Below are 26,748 nucleotides of genomic sequence, written 5' to 3' on the forward strand. Positions count from 1 at the left end.
TTTTTCTGGTCTCAACTACTCCAAAAATATAAGTACCAAGTTTCCCTGTTCTATTTTTCGAAATTGGCGCCACGCAGCCTGTCCTGTAGCTTCGGGGGATGGGGGGGTATTGGAGCCTAATGTCTGCGCCGAAAAAATGATGCCCCCCCCCCCCCCTCTGCGCATGCGTGAAATAAAAAGGACGTTTTTGACATTATTGCTATGGGCGTGCATGCCCAGTCCAGTACACCTCCCGGTCTGCATTCAGGCATTTTTAAAGAGCCAGTTGTGTGTGAGAACTTTAATTCTCATTGGAAAAATCGGAGCTCAATACAAGATGCAATGCGGCCCAAGGACCAAAAATTTCTTACAGGATGAAGTGGAGGCACTGGTTACTATAATTGAAGCCAGATGGCATGAGCTGGACACCAGCAGAAGTCACATAAAAGTTTCACCAATAGAAATGAAGAAACGCTGGAACCAACTTGTAGAAGATTATTGTGTAATGGTGACCACCCCGAGGTCTGCAGGCCAGTGCAAAATGAAGTGACAGGACCTTGGTCAAGTAGTTAGTGTAAGTAATATTTTCATTTATTCAATGGAATTGCAATTGTAAATGTGACCATCTGTATATATTGTGGTGGCTGTTGTGCAATGGCTGTTGTGCAATCCATGCACAGGCATCTTCCACCCTTCAGGATGTAGTTCGGGACGTGCATATTTGGTCCTTCATTGAAACACCTCTGAACTCATCCCTTTTTGGCGTGGAAGAAAGTCAACCTCAATACGAGGAACTGCCTGTGATGACGTCCCACCCAGCAGGAAGACACACTCTCTTAAAAAGTTATATTTTCACCTTTGCAGAGGAAGGTGGCTCAAAACAAATGGGAAAAAACTTGAACAGGAGGAGGCCCAGCAAATCTGCAGCCACTGATACCTCTGGAAGAGAGGGTCGCTGCTTTGATGGGTCCTGCCTGGAGAAAAGCAACCACCACTGCACAAGCTGGTCCCACACTCAAGGGAGAGGGTAAGTCCTGCAAATTCCACAGACTGGCTTTGCTAAATGTTAAGTACTGCATGGGCTAGCCATGCTTCGGTTCATGGGGATGTCTCCATCAGCTACGCTTCGGTTGATGCAATGTGCTATCATTCATCGTGGTCCTTCAAATCAGCCTGCTGTCTGCGCTGTGTGAGCCTACTCATTTCACCCGCCCTGCTCCCTCCTCTATTGCTAACCATTTGTCTGTTCTGTTATATTTTGCAGAACTTGAGGCCAACCCTGACGATGCAGAAGAAGATTCAGATACGGACGAGCCTGAAGAGGAGAACATCTTCCAATCCCACCTTCCAGACCAAGAGCATGGGGGTGAGAGGGAGAGAGAGGGGATGGATGAAGCCCCCATTGTTATACTCACTTTGGAGGAAGTGCAGGTGGCACCCATTGAAGTGCCAGCCCCTTTCCTGAGTGGTGCGAGTTTTGCTGGAACAGTCCATGGTTCCCACAGTCCGAAGCTGGAGATTCCAGTGGGGTGCCGTGAGGCACACCCAGGGCCCCACCATCCGAGGCTGCGGGTCCCAGAGGGATGTAGCAAGGCATGCCCATGGTGAGGAGGAGAAGGAGAGCTTGACAGCACTCTCCTGAGGTACAGGATCTAACAGATGTGGATCAGATGATGGCAATGAGTGCAGAGAGCATTAACCTTACACAATCACTCCTGGATACCATCAGTGGGGTGGCTGATGCGATATCGGGACTGTCGGGAAAAGTAACAGCACTCTCATGAGAAACAGGAACACTTTTCAGGAACATGAGGGAGAAATGTCGCAGGTAGCTGAGACACTGTCGGTGAATATGAGGGAGGGAATGTCGGAGTTAGCTGCTGCAATAAGGGAAGATGCCCTGACCCTGCGCCCATTGACAGAATCAACTGCCACTCCCACTCCAATCCCCAGACCAACCTCTGAAGAGGCCCAAGCCGGGCTTTCCACATTACCGGGTGCCCCTCACCTCCCAACAACAAGTGAGCATTACCCGAGATGTTCGAAAGAATAAGCTTGGTACCAACCCAAGAAACGCTGCGCCATCGACTGCGGGCAGGGGTGGAGTCAACAAGACCAAGCGCAGCAGGCGATCTTAGAATAAGGTGGAGGAGAGATGGGTGCAGCCTTTCTTTGCTGCTGTTGTTGTTGTTGCTATTATTATTGTTGTTACTGTTGTAACTGTTCTCAAATTAAAAGTTTTTTTAGTTATGTAAATTTACAAGTTTAATAGTTTGTAAGTGATCTTAAAGTTTTTAAGTGAACTGTGGTCTTAACTGAAAACAAGAATATTTTTATTAAAGATAAGTTAAGTGCAAACAAATGTTTGTTAAACTTTTAAACAAAATATATTTTTAATTATAACTGAATCATTTCCATTATTTGTTCCATTATTAACTCAACTTTTTGAAGTAAAGAAGAATCATTTCCATTTTTGTTCCATTAACACAACACAATATTACAGAACAGGTCCAAATAGTAAACACGGTCCATTTGGAATAGTTGCCACTGAGCCTTCAGACAGCAAAGCATTCATGGATTAGCTGCTGGCGCAAGGCTCGAGCAATCGTCAAAGGGGCACGACAGCCTGCCCTCCTCCGCCGTTGTGCTCCGGGTTCAGGTAGTTTCATGGCTTCCTCGACCTCCTCCTCCTCCTCCTCGCCATCTGCATCTTCCTCCTCATCATCAGCCACTCTCACCTCAGGTGGGTCTTCTACTACCAGCTGCTGCTGCCTCATGATGGTTAAGTTATGCAGCATGTAGCACACAACAGTGACCAACAATCTCAGGGGAGTATTGCAAGTACCCTCAGGAATGGTCCAGGCATCAGAAATGCTGTTTCAAGATGCCAATGGTCCTCTCTATGATGCTGCGCATCGCAATGTGCGACATGTTGTATTCTCAGTCAGTTTTTTTGTTGGGTTACACGTAGGGGTGTCATGAGCCAGGTGGCGAGGCTGTACCCTGTGTCTCCCAGTAGCCAGCTCTGCCCTTCTAGCAGATATAGCGCTCTCGCGTAGAATGAACGCATCATGGGTGCTCTCAGGGCATCTTGCATCAACTGACATGCTGTGATGCATGTCGTCACACACAAGTTGCACATTAATGGAGTGGAAGCTTTTTCTGTTCCTGTACATCTCGGAATCCTCCAAAGGTGCTCGCAAGGTGATGTGGATACAATCAATGCAGCCCTATACCTTTGGGAAGCCAGCAATCCTGGAGAAGCCCACAGCCCTTTCACGCATTGCCTGGGCGGTCATGGGGAATTTTATGTCATCATTCTTCTGGGCATATAGTGCAGCAGTCACCTGCCGAATGCAGGTATGTATTACATGTTGAGAAATGGCACACATATCCCCAGTTGTGGCCTGGAATGATCCAGATGCATAGAATGAAAGTGCAGCTGTAACCTTCACTTCAACTGACAAAGAAGTCTTCCTGATTGCAGGTCTGCTTTTACTATCTCAGGTACAACTTCTTTGTGGAAATGCAGCCTTCTCACACAGTCTGCATCACTCAAGTGCAGGTATGAACAACTGTCTCGATATACCCGACATGGGTAAGGCCTCCTGCCCATCATCCTATGTGCTCTGAGGTTCCTCATGCGATGGTGTCGAATCAATTGTCTCCTCCGCAGCACCATCATGAAGAAGGCTTGCACGAGGTATGGTATTGTCAATATTGCCCCATGATTAAATTGTACCTTTGCAAGAAGCTCAAAATGGCAGGCAGGATATGTTGAGTCCTTAACTCTTAAACATAATCACATGAGGCACGTACTGCAGACACAGTCACTCTGTGACCTTCACCTTTATCACCTGGACCAAGGAGCGCTGGCCCTGCAAGGGACCTCCCCTTATATACCTGAATCTCCAGGTAAGGAATGTCTCCCACAAGTACACCCCCTGTGGTCAAGGTGTGCATTTCTAGTAAGTATGTAGTAGTTACATGAGGGTTACAATTGTATAAGGGTTACAGTAGTATGCTGGTTACATACATGACATCACCTCCCCCCTCACGTCTTTTTGACTCAAAGGTTAAGTCTATCAGGTGGTCGACGTTCTCTCGTGGAGCGCCGCAGTTGAGGCTCTGGTGGCTGAGCCTTGGCATGCGTTTCTGTCACCTGAGGTGATTCCTGCCTGTCTGGGCTGGCCGCAAGGACTGTGCATGCTGGTGATTATCCTTGTTGCTCGTCCACTGGCAGTGGTGTGGTTGACATCTCATGCTCTTCCTCAGGTTCATCGGTGTCTATGCTGAACCTTTTCTTTACTTCGTCCAAGTGTTTGCGGCATATCTGCCCATAATTGGGGCCAAGTTTCGGCCTGAGTTGCTCCTGTATTTTTGGAGCAACTGGTTTCGAATGGAGTATCTTAGAAATTGCAATTCTCGGCATTTAGTTTGCTCCAGTTCTAGTCAGTTAGAACAGTTTCAGTTTGGAACTGAATTTTTTTTTCAAAAGGGGGCGTGTCCGGCCACTTAAGCCCGTTTAGGCAGTGAAAACATACTCCAAACTAACTTAGAATGGAGTAAGTGTAGATTTTTGTACGCTCAGAAAAACCTTCTCTGCACTTAGAAAATCAGGCGTAGGTTACAAATCTATCTGTCTGTCTGTCTGTGTGTCTCTCACTCATTGTCTGTCAGTGTCTGTGTTTCTGACAGCGAGTGGAGGGGGAGGAGGGGGGGGTGGAGGGAGGGGGGGAGAGAGGGGGAGGAGGGAGGGAGGAAGGGAGGGAAGTGGGGGAGAAGGGAGAGAAGGGGAGAAGGGAGGGAATGGGGGGAGAGAAGGGAGGGAGGGGGGAGAAGAGGGGGGAGAAGAGGGGCAAGAAGAGGGGGGAGAAGGGAGGGGGGAGAAGAATGGGAGGGAGGGGGGGAAGGTGGGGGAAAGGGGGAGAAGGGAGGGGGAGGGGGAGGAGGAGGAGGAGAGAAGGGAGAGGGAGGCTGAATGGGCCAGGCCCGGCTGCAACTGTATAGGGTATTGGTAAGGCCCTCCAGCCACTTGGGTCTCAATGCATGGTTAAGTACAAATACCGGATCATCCATTTCTATACACCTCTCCCTTGAGTTACGATTGTGGCACTCGGTTTGGGACTGACGCTTACCCTCAACAATGTCTGCCAGGGTTGGGTGGATGAGGGACAGCCACGTTTTGAGCGTACGTTTCATGAGGATAGAACTCCCGTGAGCGAGTGCGGTCGGGACCTATAGGCCAGCAGGAGGCGCGATAGGAGGTACTGCAGAGAGGGTCCTTGGATGCGGAGCATGACTTGCTTTATGACTTAGGCCGCACGTTCCACCTGGCCATTGGAAGCCGGCTTGAAAGGCGCCGTCCAGACATGTATGATGCCATTACCCGACATAAACTCCTGGAATTCATGGCTGGTGAAACACGGGCCATTGTCGCTGACCAGAATGTCCGGTAAGCCGTGGGTCGCGAAAACCATGCGCAGGCTCTCCACGGTGATGGATGTTGTGCACGAGTTTAATATGATGCACTCGATCCATTTCGAGTATGCATCGACAATTATCAATAACATTTTTCCCATGAACGGGCTCGCATAGTCTACGTGAATGCGTGACCAAGGCTTGGTGGGCCAGGGCCACGGGCTGAGCGGGGCCTCCCTGGGGGCGTTGCCCAGCTGGGCACACGTCGTGCACCTGCGAACCCAGTGTTCCAGGTGTGAATCAATCCCCGGCCACCATACATGTGACCGGGCAATGGCCTTCATTAACACGATGCCAGGGTGCTCGCTGTGGAGTTTCCTGATAAATGCTTCCCTCCCCTCTGGGGCATGACCACTCGGCTGCCCCATAGCAGGCAGTCGGCTTGGATGGGGAGCTCATCCATCCGTCTCTGAAACGGTCTGACCTCCTCGGTGCACGCCCCGTGCGTGGGCGCCCAATCCCCCGTCAGGACACATTTCTTTATCATGGATAGGAGGGGGTCCCTGTTGGTCCAGAGTTTGATCTGGTGGGCTGTGATGGGGGAGCCTGCGGTGTCAAAAGCCTCAACGGCCATGACCATCTCAGCGCTTTGCTCCGCCGCCCCCTCGGTGGTGGCCAGTGGGAGCCTGCTGAGCGCATCAGTGCAGTTTTCGGTGCCTGGCCAGTGCCGTATGGTGTAGTCATATGCAGCCAGCATGAGAGCCCATCGTTGTATGTGAGTTGACGCATTTGTATTGACCGTCGAGGAAGAGGCGACAGTCCGGCGTCGGAGGCCTATAAAAAGGCTGCGAGTTCAGGAGTTCGGGCAGCGTCGAGGAGGAGGTGTGCTTGTGCAGCTACAGTGAGAAGGCAAAAAAGTAGAAAGGTGACGTCACAGCCAAGGGGGTAAGTGATTGGCTGGTGATTGGTGAGTAGTTTTTCTTTTTTCTCTTCTATAACAATAAGTAACCTTTAGCATTGTTGTTGCCAATTTAAGTGTATCAAAGGGTTAAGTCAAGGCAGGAGAGCTCGGTCACGTGATATGCTCCTCCTGCACCATGTGGGAACTCAGGGACACTGGACGACTACGTGTGCGGAAAGTGTATCCACCTCCAGCTCCTGACGGTCCGCGTTGCGGAATTGGAGCTGAGGTTGGATTTACTCTGGAGCATCCATGATGCTGAGAATGACGTGAGTAGCACGTGTAGCGAGTTGGTCTTACCGCAGGTGAAGGGTCCACAGCCAGATAGGGAATGGATGACCAGCAGGAAGAGCAGTGCAAGGAAGGTAGTGCAGGGGTCCCCTGCGGTCATCCCCATGCAAAACAGATACACCGCTTTGGGTACTGTTGAAGGGGATGACTCATCAGGGGAGGGCAGCAGCAGCCAAGTTCATGGCACCGTGGCTGGCTCTGCTGCACAGGAGGGCAGGAAAAAGAATGGGAGAGCGATAGTGATAGGGGATTCAATTGTAAGGGGAATAGACAGGCGTTTCTGCGGCCGCAACCGAGACTCCAGGATGGTATGTTGCCTCCCTGGTGCAAGGGTCAAGGATGTCTCGGAGCGGGTGCAGAACATTCTGAAAAGGGAGGAAGAACAGCCAGTTTGTCGTGGTGCATATAGAGACCAACGATATAGGTAAAAAAAGGGATGAGGTGCTACGAGATGAATTTAAGGAGCGAGTAGCTGAATTAAAACATAGGACCTCTAAAGTAGTAATCTCAGGATTGCTACCAGTGCCACATGCTAGTCAGAGTAGGAATCGCAGGAGAGCTCAGATGAATACGTGGCTTGAGCAGTGGTGCAGCAGGGAGGGATTCAAATTCATGGGGCATTGGAACTGATTCTGGGGGAGGTAGGATCAGTACAAACCGGACGGTCTGCACCTGGGCAGGACCGGAACCAATGTCCTAGGGGGAGTGTTTGCTAATGCTGTTGGGGAGGAGTTAAACTAATATGGCAGGGGGATGGGAACCAATGCAGGGAGACAGAGGGAAACAAAATGGGGACAGAAGCAAAAGACAGAAAGGAGATGAGTAAAAGTGGAGGGCAGAGAAACCCAAGGCAAAAAACAAAAAGGGCCACTGTACAGCAAAATTCTAAAGGGTCAAAGTGTAATAAAAAGGCAAGCATGAAAGCTCGGTGCCTCAATGCAAGGAGTATTCGGAACCCAGGAGAGGGCTCTGAGCTAGTTCGAGTGGGTGAGAGCTCAGATGAACAGGACCCCAAGAAAGAATGCAAAAGGCAGGAGGCAACAGAGCAGAGTAGAACTAAGTGTAAACCACAAGGTGATAGGAAGGGTCAATATGTATGAATATAAAGGGGCTGCAGGAGGGGTCATAACTAAAAATCATGGTTTAAAAACTAGTATTAAAACACTCTACCTAAACGCACGCAGCATTCGAAATAAAGTAAATGAGTTGACGGCACAAATCATTACAAATGGGTATGATTTGGTGGCCATTACAGAAACGTGGTTACAGGGTGGCCAAGACTGGGAATTAAACATACAGGGGTATCTGACAATTCGGAAAGATAGACAAGAAGGGAAAGGAGGTGGGGTAGCTCTGTTAATAAAGGATAATATCAGGGCAGTTGTGAGAGACGATATTGGCTCTAATGAACAAAATGTTGAATCATTGTGGGTGGAGATTAGAGATAGTAAGGGGAAAAAGTCACTGGTGGGCGTAGTTTATAGGCCCCCAAATAATAACTTCACGGTAGGGCGGGCAATAATCAAGGGAATAATGGAGGCATGTGAAAAAGGAACGGCAGTAATCATGGGGGATTTTAACCTACATATCGATTGGTCAAATCAAATCGCACGGGGTAGCCTTGAGGAGGAATTCATAGAATGCAGACGGGATTGTTTCTTAGTACAGTATGTTACAGAACCTACAAGGGAGCAAGCTATCTTAGATCTGGTCCTGTGTAATGAGACAGGAATAATAAACGATCTCCTAGTAAAAGATCACAGTATGGTTGAATTTGTAATACAGATTGAGGGTGAGGAAGTAGTGTCTCAAACGAGCATACTATGCTTAAACAAAGGGGACTACAGTGGGATGAGGGCAGAGTTGGCTAAAGTAGACTGGAAACACAGACTAAATGGTGGCACAATTGAGGAACAGTGGAGGACTTTTAAGGAGCTCTTTCATAGTGCTCAACAAAAATATATTCCAGTGAAAAAGAAGGGCGGTAAGAGAAGGGATAACCAGCCGTGGATAACCAAGGAAATAAATTAGAGTATCAAATTAAAAACCAATGCGTATAAGGTGGCCAAGGTTAGTGGGAAACTAGAAGATTGGGAAAATTTTAAACAACAGCAAAGAATGACTAAGAAAGCAATAAAGAAAGGAAAGATAGATTATGAAAGTAAACTTGCGCAAAACATAAAAACAGATAGTAAAAGCTTTTACCGATATATAAAACGGAAAAGAGTGACTAAAGTAAATGTTGGTCCCTTAGAAGATGAGAAGGGGGATTTAATAATGGGAAATGTGGAAATGGATGAGACCTTAAACAATTATTTTGCTTCGGTCGTCACAGTGGAAGACACAAACACCATGCCAAAAATTGCTGGTCACGGGAATGTGGGAAGGGAGGACCTTGAGATAATCACTATCACTAGGGGGGTAGTGCTGGACAGACTAATGGGACTCAAGGTAGACAAGTCTCCTGGTCCTGATGAAATGCATCCCAGGGTATTAAAAGAGATGGCGGAAGTTATAGCAGATGCATTCGTTATAATCTACCAAAATTCTCTGGACTCTGGGGAGGTACCAGCGGATTGGAAAGCAGCTAATGTAAAAAAGGGGGCAGACAAAAGGCAGGTAACTATAGGCCAGTTAGTTTAACATCTGTAGTGGGGAAAATGCTTGAAGCTATCATTAAGGAAGAAATAGCGGGACATCTAGATAGGAATAGTGCAATCAAGCAGACGCAACATGCATTCATCAAGGGGAAATCATGGTTAACTAATTTACTGGAATTCTTTGAGGGTATAACGAGCATGGTGGATAGAGGTGTACCGATGGATGTGGTGTATTTAGATTTCCAAAAGGCATTCGATAATGTGCCACACAAAGGTTACTGCAGAAGATAAAGGTACGCCGAGTCAGAGGAAATGTATTAGCATGGATCGAGAATTGGCTGGCTTACTGAAAGCAGAGAGTCGGGATAAATGGGTCCTTTTCGGATTGGAAATCAGTGGTTAGTGGTGTGCCACAGGGATTGGTGCTGGGACCACAACTGTTTACAATATACATAGATGATCCTGAAGAGGGGACAGAGTGTAGTGTAACAAAATTTGCAGATGACACAAAGATTAGTGAGAAAGTGGGTTGTGTAGAGGACACAGAGAGGCTGCAAAGAGATTTAGATAGGTTAAGCGAATGGGCTAAGGTTTGGCAGATGGAATACAATGTCGGAAAATGTGAGGTCATCCACCTTGGAAAAAAAAACAGTCAAAGGGAATATTATTTGAATGGGGAGAAATTACAACATTCTGCGGTGCAGAGGGACCTGGGGGTCCTTGTGCATGAATCCCAAAAAGTTAGTTTGCAGGTGCAGCAGGTAATCAGGAAGGCGAATGGAATGTTGGCCTACATTGCGAGAGGGATGGAGTACAAAAGCAGGGAGGTCCTGCTGCAACTGTACAGGGTATTGGTGAGGCCACACCTGGAGTACTGCGTGCAGTTTTGGTCACCTTACTTAAGGAAGGATATACTAGCTTTGGAGGGGGTACGGAGATGATTCACTAGGCTGATTCCGGAGATGAGGGGGTTACCTTATGATGATAGATTGAGTAGACTTATAGAAACATTTAAAATAATGAAAGGGATAGACAAGATAGAGACAGAGAGGTTGTTTCCACTGGTCGGGGAGACTAGAACTAGGGGGCACAGCCTCAAAATACGGGGGAGCCAATTTAAAACCGAGTTGAGAAGGAATTTCTTCTCCCAGAGGGTTGTGAATCTGTGGAATTCTCTGCCCAAGGAAGCAGTTGAGGCTAGCTCATTGAATGTTTTCAAATCACAGATAGATAGATTTTTAACCAATAAGGGAATTAAGGTTTACGGGGAGCAGGCGGGTAAGTGGAACTGAGTCCACGGCCAGGTCAGCCATGATCTTGTTGAATGGCGGAGCAGGCTCGAGGGGCTAGATGGCCTACTCCTGGTTCCTAATTCTTATGTTCTTATGTTATGTTCTTATGACCGCCTTGCTGTCGGACAACAGAGAAGTTAATGGGTTGTGGTCCGTTTCTAACTCGAACGGTCTGCCGAAAAGGTGTTGGTGCATTTTTTTCACACCATAAACGCAAGCGAGTGCTTCCTTTTCGACCATGCCGTACCCACGCTCTGCCTGGGAGAGCGACCTGGAGGCATAAGTCACCGATTGGAGTGGTCCATCTCCATTACCCTGCTGCAACACACACCCAACCCCGTATGGTGATGATGCATCGCATGTTAAAACTAGTTTTTTACAGGGGTCATACAACTTTAACAGGTTGTTAGAACAAAGTAGGTTCCGCGCCCTGTTGAAAGCCCGTTCTTGACAGTCCCCCCAAAACCAGTCGCAACTCTTACACAGGAGCACGTGTAATGGCTCCAACAATGTGCTCAAGTTCGGCTGGAAGTTCCCGAAATAGTTCAAAAGTCCCAGGAACGATCGCAACTCCGACGTGTTGCCGGGCCGGGGCGCACGACGGATCGCCTCCATTTTGGATTCGGTAGGCCGGATCCCGTCTGCGGCAACCCTCCTGCCCAAAAACTTGACCTCTGGGGCCAAAAACACACATATGGCCTTCTTCAGCCGCAGGCCTACCCGGTCCAGATTGTGGAGGTGTTCCTCGGTGTCCTGACCCGTTATTCGGATGTCGTCCTGGAATACGATTGTGCCGGGAATGGATTTCAGCAAGCTTTCCATGTTTCTCTGAAAGATGGCGGCCGCCGAACGGATCCCTAAAGGACACCTGTTGTAGATGAATAAACCCTTGTGCGTCGTGATGGTGGTCAGAAGCTTGGATTCTTCAGCCAGTTCCTGAGTCATGTAGGCCGAAGTGAGGTCCAATTTAGTGAACAGCTTGCCACCTGCCAACGTGGCAAAAAGATCCTCTGCCCTCGGGAGCGGGTATTGGTTCTGCAGGGACACCCGGTTGATGGTGGCTTTGTAGTCACCGCAGATCCTAACCGAGCCGTCCGCTTTAAGGACAGGAACAATGGGACTTGCCCAGTCATTGAATTCAACGGGCGAAATCATGCCCTCTCTGAGCAGCCTGTCCAGTTCACTCTCTATTTTCTCATGCATCATGTACGGCACCGCTCTGGCTTTGTGGTGCACTGGTCTGGTGTCCGGGGTGATGCGTATAACTACTTTTGTGCCCTTGAACGTTCTGACACCGGGTTGAAACAGTGACCCGAATTTTTGTAGTACCTGTGAGCATGAGCTTCACTCCACAGATGAAATGACGTGCACATCCCCCCATTTCCAGTTCATCTCACTAGCCAGTTCCTTCCCAAAAGCGCGGGGCCATTTCCCGGAACAATCCAGAGTGGCAGCCGGTTCTGTGACCCATTGTGTGTTACCACCACGTTTGCACTGCCTAGCACTGGAATGATCTCTTGGGTATACGTCCGTAGCTGCGTATTAATTCGTTCCAGTTTGGGCCTGCTAACTGTGTGTGGCCATAGTTTCTCAAATTGTTGTGCACTCATGAGGAACTGGCTAGCTCCCGTGTCCAGCTCCATGCGCACCGGGATGCCATTCAATAAAACTTTCATCATCATGGGTGGCGTTTTGGTGTATGAGCTGTGGACATCAGCCACATGAACCCGCTGAACTTCAGCATCCATGGCTTTACCCCAGGCCTCATCCTGCATTGCAGACCCCTCGTCTGATTCCTCTGTTTCATAGATTAGCCTCGCTACCGGCTGTTTGTAAACCCTAGCCAAATGTCCTCTGGCATATTACAACTCCTACAGACGAACTGAAGTTTGCAGCTTTTCACATAATGTCTGTCCCCGCATCTCCAGCATTGGCTGAGATCGTTGTTCACAAAAGGACTGTTAGCAGGCATTCCTTTCTGATTGTTCCCTTGGTTGTTTCTAAACACTCTGATGGTGGGTGTTAATGGTCCCCTTGATGGCGTGAATTGCCGCTCCCCTCTCCATTGTCCCTGTCGGGGGCCCACCTTAGAGTCAGTTTCAGCTTGGGCAGTTACAAAATGCCTTTGTCTGACTGCTGCAGTTTCAAAATGCCTTTGCCTGACTGCGAGATCTTGAGCCGCATTTATCACGTTAATTCCTTGGTCTGTCGCCATGTTGGACGCAGGACTACTCACGTAAATTAGCTTGGTCACTTCTTCCCCTGCTATGAAAGTTTGAGCTATTAATGCTGCCCCTTCTAAAGTTAAGTTCTTGGTCTCTATGAGCTTCCTGAAGATCCCGGCATGGCTAATGCCCTCAATGAAAAAAATCCCTTAACATCTCCCCGCTGCAGGCGTCTGAGAACTTACAGAGGCTGGCCAAGCACCGCAAGTCTGCCACGAAGTCCGAGATGTTTTGCCCTTCCCGACATCGGTGTGTGTAGAACCGGTGCCAGGCCATGTGTATGTTGCTCGCCGGTTTTAAGTGTTCGCTGATCAGCTGGCTGAGCTCTTGAAAAGACTTGTCGGCCGGTTTGTGGGGTGTGAGCAGGTCCTTCATCAGCGCATACGTTTTTGATCCCGCAGCTTGTTAGTAGATGCGCCCTCCGCTTGTCAGCCGCATCCTCTCCCAGCCAGTCCTTCGTGACAAAGGTCTGCTGGAGTCTCTCCACAAAATTGTCCCAGTCTTCACCCACACAGTAACGTTCCTCTGAGCTACCAGTGGCCATCTTCTGGGTTCAGTGATTCACGTTTCCCGTCGCCAGGTGTTGAGTCCTTAACTCTTAAACATAATCACACGAGGCACGTACTGCAGACACAGTCACTCTGTGACCTTCACCTTTATTACCTGGACCAAGGAGTGCTGGCCCTGCGAGGGACCTCCCCTTATATACCTGAATCTCCAGGTAAGGAGTGTCTCCCACAAGTACACCCCTTGTGGTCAAGGTGTGCATTTCTAGTAAGCATGTACAGTATGTAGTGGTTACATGAGGGTTACAATTGTATAGGGGTTACAGTAGTATGCTGGTTACATACATGACAGGATAAGCTTCTTTGTTGTCTCTCCCCAAGGTCAACACCCTAGTATGGACGACACCCACGTCTGAGCATGCGCAATGGACTTGCTTAGATCCGGAAACAGCCACTCTTACTGCCCCCCCTTCCCTCCCCCCGAGCTTCATTTGATGCTGCTTGCTGCATAATGGCATAGTGTAAGGCTTCCCAAACCTTCAGTTCAGCTTCAGCCCCCCGCCCCCCCTCACACCCACCCCCCAGCCCCGTGGGCTTCTTTTGATGCATAGTTGCATAGTGTAAGGGTTCTTATCCCTTCAGTTCAGCTTCCACACACCCCCATCCCCCCACCTTCATTTGATGCTGCTTGCTGCATAATGGCATAGTGTAAGGCCTCTCATACCTTCAGTTCGGCTTCCGCCCCCAGCCCCTCCCCACCCCCCAGCTCCTTGGGCTTCTTTTGATGCATAGTGGCATCATGTAAGGGTTCTCATCCCTTCAGTTCGGCTTCCACACATCCCCACAGACATCAGGTTACGTCCCCTATGACGCAAAATAAACTAACCTAAAAATTCATAACTAAGTGAGTTACACTGGCACACAGTCTTTGGGGAAACTTGGATTTTTAAATTTAGGCCAAAAAAAGCAGCGCGCACCAAAAAAACGGCGCAAATAACTGGGGAAAATTGAGCCCATTAAGTTACTTCCCAAGTTTACTGATTTTACTGTTGGAATATAGTGACTTAGTGACAGTTAGTCCTTGTGCATTCCTCTTCTGCCCTACTCAGGTATCATAGAATCATAAAAAATTACAGCACAGAAGGAGGCCATTCAGCCCATCGTGTCTGTGCCGGCAGACAAAGAGCTATCCAGTCTAATCTCACTTTCTAGCTCTTGGTCCGTAGCCTTGTAGGTTACGTCACTTCAAGTACATAATCATGTACTTTTTAAATGTGGTGAGGGTTTCTGCCTCTACCACCATTTCAGGCAGTGAGTTCCAGACCTCCACTACCCTCTGGGTGAAAATAATTCCCCTCAAATCCCCTCTAAACCTCCCACCAATTACTTTAAATCTATGCCCCCTGTTTGTTGACCCCTCTGCTAATGGAAATAGGTCCTTCCTATCCACTCTATCTAGGCCCCTCATAATTTTATACACCTTAATAAGGTCTCCCCTCAGCTTCCTTTGCTCCAAAGAAAACAACCCCAGCCTATCCAATCTTTCCTCATCGCTGAAATTCTCCAGCCCAGGCAACATCCCCGTAAATCTCCTCTGTATCCTCTCTAGTGCAAGCACATCTTTCCTGTAATGTGGTAACCAGAACTGCACACAGTACTCTAGCTATGGCCTAACTAATTTTTTTTTTTTACAGTTCAAGCATAACCTCACTGCTCTTGTATTCTATGCCTCGGCTAATAAAGGCAAATATTCCATATGCCTTCTTAACCAACTTATCTACCTGTCCTGCTACCTTCAGGGATCTGTGGACATGCACTCCAAGTTCCCTTTGTTCCTCTACACTTCTCCATGTCCTACCCTTTAATGTGTATTCCCTTGCCTTGTTAGCCCTCCCCAAATGCATTACCTCACACTTCTCCAGATTTAATTCCATTTGCCACTGTTCTGCCCACCTGACCAGTTCATTGATATCTTCCTGCAGTCTACAGCTTTCTTCTTCATTATCAACCACACGCCCAATTTTTGTATCATCTGCAAACTTCTTAATCATACACCTACATTCGTCTAAATCATGGACTAGTACCGGACCATGTGGAGCACCAGCCTTCCAGTCACAAAAATACCCATCAACCATTACCCTTTGCTTCCTGCCTCTGGGCTAATTTTGGATCCACCTTGGGATCCTAGTATGCAATATACACGATTGTACTTCATGCATTTCACAGGTTTCTCCATTGTATATACCCCTTTAAATATTCTAATATAATTTAAAGTCAATTGGATAAGTATTTGAAATGGAAGAAAGAAAAGAATTTGGAAAAAGGCGAAATAAATGGATTAGAATAGGTAGTTCCAGTTAGAGGTAGCACCAGCACAGGTGGAATGGATGAGATCACTTCCTTCTGTACTGTAATTTCTATAATCCTCAAATCCTTGTATTTTAATTTACCTTTATTTGTGTTTGTAATTATAATAACTTTTTATTAGAAAATTATACCATTTAAAGGCCTGTTATCGCCTCACTTCCTATGAGACAATCAAGATCTACTGCTACAGAGTGACCAGCAAATACTCTACAGTAGGACATTATAAAACATACTCAGTACTGGTCTCTCTGACACTAGCTACACAATAATCTTATACTTTCATTGACAATTCCTGTGGGTAGTACATAAATATTGCTACTTGATTCATGAAGGATGAGACCTGATAAGTTGAATGGCTTTTTCTCATCGGGTGAATTTCTCCAGTTTGTCTGCTGTAACTTTGGCAGAAGAGCCACAAATAGCTCAGAAAACCATGTAAATAGTTCATTCACGGTAAAGGGGATTGTAAAGAGCAGACTTTCAGCAAAAACTGATGCTGTGTCAATTATCTTCTTCAAAATGGAGCTGGATATATATTTGGTGACAGTGAGATCGGAGATTATAGGAACAGGTATAGACCAAGATGAAATAATACCCCACAGGCCCTGTTGATTACTGAGGCTTCTCATATTTAGTTAACCATCACATCAGCCCATATTCCCCCTCCATATTGTTAAAATAGAACTTTATACTCTGTTTTTAAACTTTTAAAGTACAGTTGTATGTGTAGCTTACCTTCACATATTTTTCGTACCAAGTTGATTTCATAATGTTTAAAATCTTCATAAGAGCGAACAGGAATCATGAACTTGTGGCTTCCTGCAATTCTCAGAAGTGATGTTGCCTGAGCATCACCCACTCCCATTATGATGATGGTGATCCCATTAAGTCTCAGCTGTTCAGCACCAGCAACAACATCATCTGAACTCTGACCGTCAGTGATCATCACAACAAACTTGTTGATTCCTGGCCTTGCTCCCTTCTGGATGCTTAGGGTATCCTCCAGTATATATTTAAGTGCTTTCCCAGTGTGAGCATTCCCATCCAGAAATGGGCCTGAGCTGACTGCCCTTTTAATTTTTCCTTCACTGTCAAAGGAATTCAAGTTAAAGAGAGTTCGAGGTTTGTTGCTGTAGATCACCATAGCAACCTGTGTAAGGTCTCTGTCGATATCAAACTGTGAAATCACGTTCCTCACAAACCCTTTTATTTGACGAAAATTCTGTCTTCCAACATTGGCAGAAGCATCCACTGCAAATACTAGATCCAAAGACTTGGAAAAACAACCTGTAAAACAATAGAGTCACACTGCACTAACTTGTATTCTAATTTGTATTCCGTCATATCTTGAAATGTTACCTTTTGATTGACCACTGATTCTCTTTAAACTCAATGAAAGTTACATTTATACCATTGAGAGCACCTCATGCATGATCCCTTGCATTCCAGCTCTGTTTTAAGCCTGACAATGTGGTTGGATTCTTCATATTTTGACAGAATTCTTGCATAAATTCTTTCCCAACTCTCATTTTCCAACAATTTTCTAGAAGCAAATTTGGAAGAGTTAATGCTGTCAATATTGTACAATAAAAACTGGGACAATTTCCACAGGGCTGTAAAATACCTTTGTCGTATATACCTATATACGTAGGATTAGAATTTGGTTTAATCTCATATGGTTAAAGTTTTTGGTTTCTTTTTACTGAATGAAATTGTTAAGTTATTCATTTACAAGATGCTTTAGAGATTGATTTATGAAGGAGCTGTTTTAGCTGACTTTTCAATTATTTGCTGAAATACATGGATGCAAGATTTGTTTCTTGATTTGTGGCCACTTTAAGAGTTAGCCATGGTCTGGGGCACTACTGCCAGTCTTCCTCGCACTCCAGTAACTCAGAGAGAGGGAGCAGAGGCAACGAAGAGAAGATGCGGGCAGAGGGAAGAGGAGGAGGGCCAAGAGAGTTCGCAACAGGACGCCTTACCCATCTCGGGTCTTCCGAGATCACTTCTCTTATCTCCACTTAAGTGAGGAGCAGTGTATCAGGAGGCTCCACTTCAGCAAGGAGGTTGTTATAGAAATCTGACACCTCCTGCAACCAGATCTGCAGCCTGCGACCACCACCATCACCGTGGCCCTCAATTTCTTCACCAGCGGATTCTTCCAGTCTGCAGCAGCAGACACAGCTAACATCTCACAGTTCGCCGTCCATCGCTGCATTCGGGTGGTCACTGAGGCGCTCTACACCAGGAGAAAGGACTATATTTCCTTCTCTCTAAACAGAGAGAAGCAGGATGAGCGAGCATATGGCTTTGTCAGTATAGCGGGCTTCCCCATGGTGCAGGGCGCCATCGACTGCACCCACGTGGCTTTGCAGACACCTCTTAACAATCCTGAGATCTTCCGTAACCGCAAAGGCTACCACTCACTTAATGTGCAGTTGTGCGACCACGCCCAGCGCTCCCTAATGGTCAATGCCCGCTATCCTGGCAGCAGTCTTGATGCCTTCATTCTGCGTTAGTCCAGTGTCCAATCTTTCAGCCACCACATCAAACTCGAGGGTGGCTGCTCGGAGACTAGGGCTACCTGCTCTGCACCTGGCTCATGACCCCCCCACTTGTGCCCAGAACTCATGAGAGCCATGCTTCCACCGGGAACCACATCGAGCAGACCGTCAGGCTACTGAAGCAATGGTTCCACTGCCTTGACCGCTCATTAGACTCCGATTCGAATGAATGAAACCCCATACCCGTTGCTCACCACATCGCCTTCATATCATTCCTCTTTCACGGAATATCGCAGGGTTGTCCTGGGCAAAAAGCTGAAATGAGAGCCACCACAAAAGATTCTAAATTATTAAATTTATCAATAATCAATTTACACATACAATATCCAACCCTTAGTGCCTGTCGTTAGGTTCCCCATTCCTGATCTAGTGCTCCTATGAAGTGCTTCCTCAGTGGCTACAGCATGGCTGGTGAAAGGCTGCTGAGTTTCTGTGCAGGAGACTTCAGATGGCCTTGCAGGGCGGCCTCGAGCAGCTCTGGACCTAGATGGCCCAGCTGTAGATGGCAACACCTAGATGTGCGACAGCTATCTGAGTTGGCTGGCTGACAGGCAGGGGCAAGTGCAATGTCAGAGTGGCAGCGGTGGGAACAGGAATGCTGTCATCATGAGAGAGGACAGCAGAGTCCTGTTCTACTGACCCACTGCCACTCCCCGGGATGGCACCTCAGCATTTCTAGCAATGTGCTGAAGGACACCTGCAAGCCCTGGTCGACAGTGGTAAACCCAGCCACGATGGCAGCAGTCTGAGTTGTCCATCATTTCCAGCCTGGAAATCATGGGCTCCAAGCTGTGCACAAGGCCCCGGCCAATGTTGGAGGTGGACTCCTCCATGCTCCTTGGCATTTCCAAGAGGCTCTCTGGCGGGCTTGCAATTGCACCTAGTAATTCAGTGTGCATGCTCATCACTTCTTCTGAAGGCTGCCCCATTGAGATCCTCATCTGAGTCCTGTGCAACAGAACATGCGCATGAACTCTCCCTCCAGGATGCTGGCCCCAGAGCTACCCTTTCCCCCTGGCCTTGCTGCAGCCCAATCGTGCTCGATGCCTCACTCTGTGCAGATCCCACTTCTACACTAGCCTCTAAAGTATGCGCAGTGCCAGTTTCTCAGCTGGTGTCTGCGAGTGACAGAAGCAGTGACACTGTGTCATCTTCGTCTCCCCACCTCGCATTCCTCCTTCACCTAAGGGATAGGCTGGGCTGCTGCTTGCTCTTGATTACCTGAAAGCAGAAAGTCGCAAGAGTCGGGTTATGGTGAGGAGAGCTGGGAGGGGGTTGGGGAAGCAGGATATGCACGCAAAGAGCATCAGCAGCTTGAAATTGAGAAGAGATTGTGAGATGAGGGGGAAATGGGATGTGAGAAGAAGGATTAGGAATGAGCATATCATTATTTTCCCTCAGGACTTCAACCTCACCAGGTGCCATGACCTCCATACCTTCCCGTCTAATGATGTCCAGCACTCACTCCTCCAGTTGGCTCACGCATGTTTGGCAGCATGTCCCCCGCTTGTCTGCTGCTGCTCCCAGTGATTATGTGCCACCTTGGTCTGCAAGAGAAAGGGATCTGTGAGTCAGTGTGGTGTAATGTCTTTGGATGATGTGCCTGTCATAGTTGAATAGCTGTCAGTGTGCATAAGATGTATGATGTGGATGTGAGGGTTACAGCAATGGTAAGGTTGTGAGAGTGAAGTGAAGCTATGATTGTGAGATCTGAGTAGGGATAGGTAGAGATTGTAGGTAGGTGAATGATAGGGGTGTGGTCAGATGGTGAGATATGGCACTTGCTGAAGCCTTCACTCACCTTGACCTCCCGTATGAGGTCATTAAACTTCTTGCTGCACTGGATTGACAACATGGGGACCACAGTGCTGGCCGCCACATAGACAGCTATTTCCCATCACAGCCTTCTGGATGGTTGAGACGATGGCTTCCTGCCGCCTTGTGGGAAGAGGACAGCCCACCTCCTCTCCATGCCACCACCAATGACTCCAGAGCCATGTCTGAGAATCTTCGAGCTCTCTCCCTGAGCTGAGGCTCAGCCATCTGTTTCTAATAAGCCAATGAGCAGCAGTTTTAGTGCTGAGATCAGGGTGAGTTGTGCCACTTTCACCCTGAGAAAAAGATTTGCGCTCGCAGGAGCTTTAGACAAAGGTATTTACACTAGGGTTTCCTGGATCAGCTCATTTGCACACTCATTTCGCACAACAGTGACTACACCTCAAAAATGACTTAACTGAGTTTAAAGTGCTTTGGGACATCCTGAGGTTGTGAAAGACACTATGGGCTAGAATCTCCACTTTTTTTGCATGCTTAATGCTCACTTAACACCCATTTTACTGCTGAAATGCAGTATAACACCCAGATATCGCCCATTTAACCACAAAATGGAAACTGACGGGCATTTTTTTTAAACTTATCGTCGAGTGTTACTTTCCCCATGTGTGTAATGCCAGAAAAAATATTACTGTCCGCCCAAATTTTTTGGGCGGAATCATCAGAATGGGCGAAATCAACGCCCATAATATCGCCCAGCTTTAATTTCCGCACTGATTTAACGGCAAGATTCAATAATACCGCCCGCCCACTTTTTTTTCTCATTAAGAGCATATTTACCGAAACTAGCGGCCATGAGATCGGCCAGCGTCACTTTCACCACCTCACACACATATTGCCACAATATCGCTTGCCCAAAAAACGCCCAGAAAATTAAACTAATCACAACGTTATGGACGCCATGTTCTACATCACATGTCGTATCCTTTAAAAGGCTGCTGTGCTTTAACCTGGGGGAGTTCGGATGTACTCTGGAGGTTGTTGGAGTTGATGTGAACATCTGTACAAATATCTTGACCATACTGTGACCAATTGGAATTGAATAGGTGTCTTCGTCGGGACATTTATTGTTTGTGAGCAATTGGTGGAAAACAGAGAGCTACTGCAATGGGGCCTGATCTTTCTCACCCTCTCTTGATGACCAATTACATGCAGCAGACTCGAGATCGCTGCAGGTGTGCTCCACAGCATTATGTGCCCAATGTAAGATGTGCCAGACTGATGAAGAGGACCAGACATTAGGGTTAGGGTTAGGGTTAGTACAGGGAGAAGCAGTCTTACCTCGACTTGCCCGACATCACCTGCCTTCGGAGACTGCGCTTCCACAAAGAGGTTATCACTGAGGTATGTCAGCTTAAAAGGGGAGATCTGCAGCCTACCAGCACCATCAGTACTGCACTGTCCATCGAGGTCAAAGTCACCATGGCACTGTCGTTCTACGCCTTGGGTTCTTTTCAGGCCTCAGCTGGCAACATTTGCGGACTTTCTCAGCATGCCACACATTGCTGCATTAGACAGGTCACTGAAGACCTGTACGCACGCAGGAGGGACTTGATCAGCTTCTCTATGACCAGGGAGACACAGAGTGAGAGGCCTCTAGGATTCTCCAGAATTGCAAACTTTCCCAAGGTGCAGGGAGCACTGGACTGTATGCACACCGCAATGCGGGCACCTTTTCAGGAGGCAGAGGTTTTCAGGAACCGCAAGGGATTCCACTCCCTAAAATGTCCATCTCGTTGTCGACCACCAGCAAATTATAATAGCAGTGAATGCTCAGTTTCTGGGCAGCATCTATGATGCTCACATCCTGTGCGAGAGCACTGTATCTGACTTGTTTAACAATCAGCCACAAGGTCAATGCTGGATGCTTGGTGACAAAGGATATGGCCTCACCACCTCGCTGATGACCCCGCTGCATGACACCCACCGAAGCCGGAGATGATACAACGAGAGCCACAGAGCCACTCGCAATATCGTGGAGAAAAACACTGGAGTGTTTAAGCTGCGCTTTAGATGCCTGGACCACTCAGGAGACGAGCTCCAATACCACCCTGAGCAGGTAGCTCAATTCGTGGTGGAGTGCTCCATGCTGCCCAACTTGGCTATCAGGAGGGGACAAGAATTGCCTGATAAGTCTGAGAGTACACCTCATCAGAGAGAGGAAGAGGAGGATGAGAAGGCAGACGCTGACATCGGCCAGACAATCAGGCTGATGCTGAAGCCATGCACCCGCCCCCCTGTGGACCACATGAAAAGGCCCGTGGTGGCATGATAGCTGCAAGAACCTTACATCAGAAGCTCATCAATGAACACTTTGCCTGAAAGAACATTGGTGGTATTTACAAGGCTGACATACTGCTCGGTGTGTAGGTCATACATCAATGGTGGGCATCACCTTGGTGACAGTTAAAGTTTAAGTTGATTGAAGTTAAGTGTCAGTATACCCTCTGATGTTAAGGAATCACCAGCGTGTAACGGTGCAGCTATCTGAGCCAATGCGCAACAAGGTTTTGTTAAATAAAAAACACTTAAACTGAACATTTGTCTGAAATCATCAATATTTCTGTAAAAACCAACCCTTCCCCCCCACCCCCACTGCCCCCCCCCCCTGCTTTTCCTCCACACCTCTACCCTTTCTCCTTCCCCTCCTGACTCCAAGCCGCTTGGCCAAGGAGCTCCTCAGGCGATGCTTCATTGGAGGCGGTGGGAGGAGGGAGGGCAGTGATGACGGCCGAGATGGGAGAGATGGCCCTGAGGTGGGAACGTGCTCCGAGCCAGAAGCAAGATGTTGCTCCTGGCTCTCGTGTGGTTGGAATGGGGTGCGGCACCTTGGGGTTCAGTGCCGCGCTCCGGGACCACTGGGTGCCCTCTGCCACCAGTGTCCCGGGCTACCAGCTCCAGGGCCTCCACCATCCCTTCCATGTTATATCTTGTTTGTTGGACAAAAACTCGGTGTCAACTATGTTCTCGATGCTTAGTAGGCTTTTTGCTGCTGGTGAATCTCCCTCGTGCCTCCCACAACAGCCAAACAAGCACACACCACAGCCACACACGCCTTCAGTCCCTCTCAGCTCCCTCTCTCACTGTCTCCTCTTCTGCGCATATCATGATGACCCTTGACCTCCTGAATCACGGGAATCTAGCACGGCCATGTCATTGCAAAGGACGGCGACACTTTACGGCAGAAGGTCAACGAGATTTAACGCTACCGCCCATTTCATATCTCTCGCAGTAACACCCATTTAAAAAAATGGAGACTAGGTGCTTTGAGAATGGGCAAGAATCCAGCAATCTGAAAACCCATTTTTAACCGCCCACGCCGGAAATAATGCCCATTTTTGGACGATAAGCACAAAAGTGGAAAATTTAGCCCCAAATGAATGCAAGTCTTTCATTGTACTCACTATGACTATTGTCATTGGCATAAATCCCATGTAAAACAGGTCTCACCTGCAGATGCATGAAAATCAGGGTGCAGCCTTTAAAAGGCAGTTCTGCTCAGACTGGGGGTCAACCAGGTAAGGGAGAAGCCGTGCTTGGCTCACTCACTTGACTCCCAAATAATTTCACTGCATGTCTCATCATGTCATACTTTTCAAAAATGTCTCCAACAGAACCCTTTGGAGCAAACAGGCAAACAAGGCAGTAGGGCATGGCACCCAGGCTCAGAAGAAAAACACATAATTTATCTGACTCCCAGCCCTCCTCAAGGAAATTTAATTAAGGAGACACAGTGGCCGAAATTAAGAACATGTGAACATAAGAAATGGGAGCAGGAGTAGGTCATTTGGTCCCTCGAGTCTGCTCCGCCATTCAATAAGATCATGGCTGATCTGATCCTGTCCTCAACTCCACTTCCCAGCCCACTCCCCATAACCCTTGACGCTTTGTCGTTCAAAAATCTGTCTAGCTCCACCTTAAATATATTCAATGACCCAGCTTCCACATCTCCCTGGGGTAGAGAATTCCAAAGATTCACAACCCTCTGAGAGAAGAAATTCCTCCTCATTTCTGTTTTAAATGGGTGACCCCATATTCTGAAACTATGTCACCTGGTTCTAGATTCCCCCCAGAGAAGAAACATCCTCTCTGCATCTCTGTCAAGCCCCCTCAGAATTTTATACGTTTTAATAAGATCACCTCTCATTCTTCTAAACTCCAATGCATATAGGCCCAAGCTGCTCAACCTTTCTTCATCAGACAACCCCTTCAGCTCAGGAATCAACCTCGTGAACCTTCTCTGAACTGCCTCCTGTTATATATGTAAACTTGTATTTACTCTGCACAGCCACCAGAGAGCCCATCCCCTGGAGTCCCAAGGGATCCCATAATCCCTTGGGAGCACAGGTATTTAAGGAGGCTTCACAGGTTGGAGAGGCACTCTGGAGACCTGCAATAAAAGACTAAGATCACACTTTACTTTGAGATCACAGTGTTCAGTCTGACTCTTTCTCCATACACAACAACTGGCGACAAGATACAGATAGCGAAGCCAAAGTTGCAGAGAACAGTGGGCATCCTGGAGAAATTCTCAGAGGGAGATAATTGGGAAACTTTTGTGGAGCGACTCAACCAATACTTCGTGGCCAATGAGCCAGATAGGGAAGAGAGCACTGCCAAACGAAGGGCGATCCTCCCCGCTGCCTGTGGGGCACCAACGTATGGCCTCATGAAGAATCTGCTCACTCCAGCGAAACCCACAGAGAAATCATACGACGATTTGTGCACACTGGTCTAAGAGCATTTGAACCCGAAGGAAAGCGTTCTGATGGCGAGGTACCGGTTCTACACCTACAAAAGGTCTGAAGGCCAGGAAGTGGCGAGTTATGTCGCCAGGCTAAGAAGCCTTGCAAGACATTGCGAATTTGAAGGACATTTGGAGCACATGCTCAGAGACTTTTTCATACTTGGCATTGGCCACGAAACCATACTTCGCAAACTTTTGACTGCAGAGACCCCAACCTTGAAAAAGGCCATAGCGATAGCCCAGGCGTTCATTGCCACGAGTGACAATACTAAGCAAATCTCTCAGCACACAAGTGCTGCTACATGTACTGTGAACAAAGTGATGTTGTTTTCGAATCGTAATGTACAGGGCAGGTCACACATACCTGCAGCTACACGTCCGCAGAGGTCTCAGAGTCCACCATCAAGGGTGATGAATGCAAGGCCATTAACACCTTGTTAGCGCTGCGGGGGTAATCATCGTTTCCATTCATGCCGATGCAAAGAGTACGTTTGCAAGGGCTGTGGAACAATGGGACACCTCCAACGAGTGTGCAGGTGAGCTGCAAAGCCTGTTAAACCTGCAAACCACCATGTTGCAGAGGAGGATAGATCCACGGAGGATTACGACAAACCAGAGCCTCAGATAGAGGAGGCAGAGGTACATGGTGTGCACACAGTCACCACGTATTGTCCTCCGATAATGCTGAATGTTGAACTAAATGGACTCCCGGTGTCAATGGAGCTGGACACGAGCGCGAGCCAGTCCATCATGGGCAAAAAGACTTTCGAAAGATTGTGGTGCATCAAGGCCTCAAGGCCAATCTTAACTCCAGTTCGCACAAAACTAAGAACCTACACAAAAGAACTTATTCCTGTCATCGGCAGTGCTACCGTAAAGGTCTCCTATGATTGAGTGGTGCACAAGCTATCATTCTGGGTGGTACCGGGCGATGGTTCCAGACTGCTCGGCAGGAGCTGGCTGAGAAAGATACGCTGGAACTGGGACGACGTCTGAGCGCTATCGCCCGCTGACGACACTTTGCGTGCCCAGGTCTTAAACAAATTTCCTTCACTGTTCGAACCAGGCATCGGGAAATTCCAAGGAGCAAAAGTGCAGATCCACCGAATTCCGAGGGCACAGCCCATCCATCACAAGGTGAGAGCAGTACCGTACATGATGAGAGAAAGGGTAGAGATCGAGCTAGACCGGCTGCAAAGCGAGGGCATCATTTCCGATCGAGTTCAACGAGTGGGCCAGTCCTATCGTCCCAGTCCTCAAGGGAGACGGCACCATCAGAATCTGTGGCGATTACAAAGTAACTATCAATCGTTTCTCCCTGCAGGACCTATACCCACTACCAAAGGCCGATGACCTCTTTGCAACTGGATCTGACTTCAGCCTACATGACGCAGGAACTGGAGGAATCATCGAAGGCCCTCACCTGCATCAAAATGCACAAAGGTCTTTTTCTTTATAACAGATGCCCGTTTGCAATCCGATCGGCGGCGGCGATATTCCAGAGAAACATGGAAAGCTTACTGAAGTCGGTCCCGCACACCGTGGTCTTCCAGGATGAAATCTTGTTCACAGGTCAGAACACAGTCGAGTATCTGCAGAATCTGGAGGAGGTTCTTAGTTGACTCAACTGTGTGGGGCTCAGGTTAAAATGCTCAAAGTGCGATTTCCTGGCACCTGAAGTGGAGGATTGCGGTGGACGGCATCAGGCCCACCAACGCGAAGACAGAGGCAATCAAGAACGCACTGAGGCCTCAGAACATGATGGAGCTGCGGTCGTTTCTGGGGCTCCTGAACTACTTTGGTAACTTCTTACCAGATCTCAGCACACTGTTAGAACCATTGCATATCTTACTATGAAAAGGGGCCGAATGGGTTTGGAGCAAAAGCCAAGAAAATACCTTTGTAAATGCGAGAAAATTGTTATGCTCAAACAAATTGCTTGTGTTGTATGATCCATGTAAG

At 48.0% G+C, this 26,748-nt stretch overlaps 1 protein-coding gene across 1 annotated transcript in view; it reads right to left on the bottom strand.

Moving 5' to 3' along the window:
• The window catches only part of LOC139230373 (von Willebrand factor A domain-containing protein 2-like), a 181,270-nt gene that overhangs the window by 5,080 nt on the left and 149,442 nt on the right, over positions 1-26,748 (bottom strand). The window contains exon 12 of the mRNA XM_070862201.1: positions 16,378-16,929. Coding sequence (XP_070718302.1) covers positions 16,378-16,929 — 552 coding nt within the window. The remainder of the gene's footprint in view (positions 1-16,377; positions 16,930-26,748) is intronic.

The sequence above is a fragment of the Pristiophorus japonicus genome, chromosome 2 (assembly GCF_044704955.1).
Source record: "Pristiophorus japonicus isolate sPriJap1 chromosome 2, sPriJap1.hap1, whole genome shotgun sequence".
Taxonomy (NCBI): domain Eukaryota; kingdom Metazoa; phylum Chordata; class Chondrichthyes; family Pristiophoridae; genus Pristiophorus; species Pristiophorus japonicus.